We start from the raw sequence: 4,650 nt of genomic DNA, 5'->3' as shown, positions 1-4,650 counted from the left end.
TCAAACCTGGCTGGCCTTTGATTTACAACCCATTTACTAACATGAGTTTAATGAATTAATGAACAAGCTATGGAATATTTTTCTAAAAATTGAATAAAATTATCTCATCTGATAGATGAGATGATCTTGAATAGAAATATTCCATTTGTCGTGTTTATCTAAAGTCAAGTAAGAGGAAAAAAGTAGTTTTATTTTATTTTTATTTTTATTTTATTTCAGTGTAGGTCTTCATTAAAAACAATTAGGGGTTTGCAATTTTTCTGTATTCCTGTGTAATACGATTCTGATAAATTCAAGATTGAATTTATTTAAATTTCAAATCAATTTACAAACTGACATGCTTTAAAAGGCAAAATGACTACGGAGGTGATATTACCTATTTAAATGAAAATTATTTTGGTGAAACCTTTTTTTTTTTTTTAGAAATTGAAAACTTTTATTTATTGAAAATATTACAATCTCCCACAAATTTTCGCAATGGGTAATAGTGATAATTGTTTAATAAAATTTAAATAAAATAAGTAAATAAATATAAAAAATAAACAAATAAAATAAGAAGAGAAATAAATAAATCTCAACTTTCTGTTTTATATGATATGATACAATATGATTTGCGCTAAAATAAAAATCTCCAACGATGTGATCCATCCAGGTCACTTCATTGAATAAAGGAAACTACGTAGTTCCAGTGAGTCTAGCAACTCTCATATCACTTTGTTCGTAGATCTTTAACATAAGTACAATTACCTAACGTATATGTTAATGGTACTTAGTTAGTTTGAAAATGTAGACTAAGAATTGGGGAATGTTCTCTGTGTGAGTGGTAGAAATGTTAAATGTAATATTCAGAAAGAGATAAATGTTTAATATGTAATGCTGGTTGAGAAAAAAATGAGTCAGTATTGTGATAAATATTTCCACTATTGTTGAAAAATAAGCTTGGAAGTTAAAGTTCTTTGTACGCCTTTTCCCACGGACGTAAGCGATAATAGATTATACTTTAAGTAGAAATAATGATTCAAAATGTTCAGAAACGATAGAAATCTCTGAATTAAAAGAAAAGTTTTAATGTTCAATTAAGATCCTTCAAACACAAACAAAGGCAGTCCTTCTCGGCCGGACCCGCCCAACTAAAATCCCTAAAGAGCGACGGTCCTTCTAATCATAATTCCTCCCTATACTACATACAAAATGGGATTATGTTGCGTAACAATTCTCCGCATTTAATAAAACACACTTAACTTAGTTACAATTGTTTGTGTTCCGTTAGGAAGTTCTGTCATGTAAGTATTGTACAATAAATCATGTATGTCATAATGCTATATCTTTCGAGTTAATGGCATTATTACAACAATGAACATATCATGTTTATTACGATTTCAAGAATAAAGAGAAGATGGCCACGAGATCTTCTTTTTTAGAATTGTTTTTGGAGTTCTATCAATGGGTAGATTCTCCACATGTTTGTATCATGTTATAATATCACTTATAGTAAATTTACTTGATGTGTATATATGTATACAGTTGTAAATAACAATAAATAAATTATAAAAAACAAACAAAAAAAAAAGAATAAAGACTTAGACCCCCAAGGAGCGACGGTCCTATATCACTTTTGAAATATTTGCTTAAAACAAGAAGAGGAGACGTTAAGATAGTTTAATCGAGCAATATTTAAAAAGCGACTGAAATTGAATCACGTCGTTTTCCAATTTAAGGCAATTTTGATTAGAAAGACTAAAATTTTCCAGAATAACGTTATGTTTTTTTAAATTGATAAATAATAATTTAAAAATAATTCATAATTTTCTCGCAAATAAGTTTAAACCCTATTGATGGGTATATCACTGTTAAGTTTACAGCGAGAGACTGAAGAAGATCCAGCCTTTATAAGGTGGGTATCTAACCCTTATTTGGACTTGAGGAAAATAGCTTTAAAGCGTTGTTGCCGACCAAATTAACTTTTATGATGGTTAGTCATGAAACATTGCGTCATTACCGGACATTGAACCTTAGCCTCTTAATTCCTTATAGTGTTAGGTAAGGTTTATTTTTTTTCCTATTTTTTGTTTATATAAATAATAAGTGTATGTGAATTGGTGTATCTTAAGTATTAATACTCATACCTAAGTAATTTATTTATTCGAGAAACTAATCATTATTTTGTAATTTATTCGTGTAATATTTTTTATAAATGTGCCCAAGGCTGTTGTAAGCCTTACGAGTATACTCGTCCATATAAAAGAAACCGTCATAAGAACTCGAAGATGGCAAATAAATATTTAAGAAGATAAATCGTCACTCATTCTTCTGTAGGTTGGGTACTCTAATCTTTATATTATTCCAGTGCCTATGAAAGGTAGATTAAACAACCTAGACCACTTTAGCGGTATTGTGTGGACCTGTTAGCCAATTGCTGTTGATAATACACCCATATCTAAGCCAATTGACAATTGGTAGAAACTCATTCTTTTCATCCACTCTTCAGATGATTGGTCTAAGGACGAAAGAGCACGGGCCCATTCAGCCTCAGAAGAATACCGCTCAAGTGAGGCTTTAAGGCTCTGTAGTTCATGATGGAACTATTTTTGTAGTTTTGTATTAAAAATGAAAAGGACAATTGTGAAATTTATGTTAAGTTTTTTTATGTAAGTAATAATCGGTTTTATTTTAACCTAGTAAGACCAAATAAATTATAATTGGATTTATAATTTGTACATATTTATTATTTATGATTGAGTATATTAATGATAATTTGGATTTTATTTATTAAATAAATTGTATTGTCCAGCACGTAATTCGATAGTTCCTTTTTCTTTGTGCATCCTTTTCCGCAGCAGTATGTTCTTTGTTTTGATCTATTTTTCATTAACTTCGTGGTTCTTCCTCACAAAAATTTATTATTTTATTTTATCTTTGCAATTTATTATAAGTTGTGGTTAGTTACATATACATTATTTTCTTAAATCTTTCACAAAAATACATACACATACATTATGAAGTATTTAAATATAAACAAAGGAATAATTCATGATAATAGCGTTTTCCTGTTCGATCGCCATTACAGTTAATGTGGTGCGACAGTTTACTGTTAAGGTTTATAAAGAGACAGTAGCTTTATGTTATCTTAATTATTTGGCTTAATCTTGAGCCATAGGTTTGCCGCTACGATAAATTCTGTCCATGATGGCAACTATCATGCAGTATAGGCCATGCAATGGCTACGACATTTGCTGCAATGACTGTAAACTGTCACACAATTGAAGAAGCTTTTAGTATTGAAGATGCTGAGGTAAAAATGATTTCTTTTAGAATATTATCAATACTGTATATTTACCCATACTTCCCCTTATTCTAATACAATTATTCCGACATTTATCAATAATGTATGTACATAATTAAAAAATGTCATTCTCTACTAGTACATTCATCTATTCTTTTAGTGGGACGATATGGAGGTAGACAAACAGCACACTAGTATATTGACAAGTCCAAAGAGATAATACCTTGAATAACTTAACATTGATTTCTGCTAAAGGGACAGATGAATGCTCTGTAAATAAAATTGTTTAAGCAATGGTGTGTTAGATTTAATTATGTTACTATGATGACGAAATTTCCAAAAGGAAATGGATATGTTTGACTATAATTATATCCAGTATATTTTTTAATCATATATTGTTGATAAATGTTAAAATGTTAAAATTGTAGGAATAACAGTACTAGAAGATTGGATGAATAACCATAACGTTTTAAAAGTAAATATAGAGTATTGATAATACTACTCTTTTCACCTCAACATCATCAATATATAAAAAATAATCAAATTCCTAGGAATTATAAAATCAAAAATATAAACCTTTTATCCTTTTTTTTCTGTTTCCATTGTAACAAGAACTTTATGCACTAGGTGACACTTTTGCTCTTATCAACAATACAAAGTAGATAAATCTAAAAAGTAACAGATATTTTTATTGCCAATATTTTGCTTGGCTAATTATTAACTGTTTTCTTCTAAATCCTAGGATTCACCTGAGATATTTCTCGCGCAAGTTCGTAGATAGTTGATAGTACAACCAAATATCAAGTAAATCCTGATATCACGACAACAAATGTCGGTTTATAAGATGTTAGTTGCTGCGACAGCTGTCAGTAGTCGCCGCAGAACCTCCACTAAATTTATATTTATTTTATTGATTTATTAGCTAAAGTCTACGAACGAATTATAAATAAATGATATACTAATGCTTTCGCTGATGATTTTTATTAGGAAGACATCTATTAGAAACGAATAAAAACAAATTTTATTCCAACCAAAATTTTTGTTTACAGGAGTTAATTCAGTAATAATATTAGTTGGGGTAATATTTATTTGGCAATAATCACTAGATCTCTCCTTTCATAAATATAAAAATCACGTTAAATAAAGAAAATTTTTGAAATCTAATATAAATAGGCTGGTATTACAGAATTCTTGTTATCATTTTTAATTTGCTTTCAGAATCTTATCTTTATATGTTTTTAAAAACTATATTTATTGTTCGTCCCCTTACAAACAAAGGTAACGATTAAAACTTAATGATTGTTGATTCTTCTTACGAGGCTGGATAAACACTCTAGGCCTATAAACACATAATATGCCTTCAAAAA

General features: G+C 29.0%; 1 protein-coding gene across 1 annotated transcript in view; it reads left to right on the top strand.

Annotated features, from left to right (window-relative positions):
* Positions 1-3,217: 3,217 nt before the first annotated feature.
* Positions 3,218-4,650, top strand: part of LOC106692536 (neurotrimin) — a 24,290-nt gene continuing 22,857 nt past the window's right edge. The window contains exon 1 of the mRNA XM_067047598.1: positions 3,218-3,292. Coding sequence (XP_066903699.1) covers positions 3,218-3,292 — 75 coding nt within the window. The remainder of the gene's footprint in view (positions 3,293-4,650) is intronic.

Source organism: Halyomorpha halys, unplaced genomic scaffold, assembly GCF_000696795.3.
Source record: "Halyomorpha halys isolate HHAL.00 unplaced genomic scaffold, Hhal_1.1 Scaffold59.1, whole genome shotgun sequence".
In the NCBI taxonomy this organism is placed as follows: domain Eukaryota; kingdom Metazoa; phylum Arthropoda; class Insecta; order Hemiptera; family Pentatomidae; genus Halyomorpha; species Halyomorpha halys.
The sequence above is the reverse complement of the archived record's forward strand: the minus strand, read 5'-3'. Positions and strand labels throughout refer to the sequence as shown.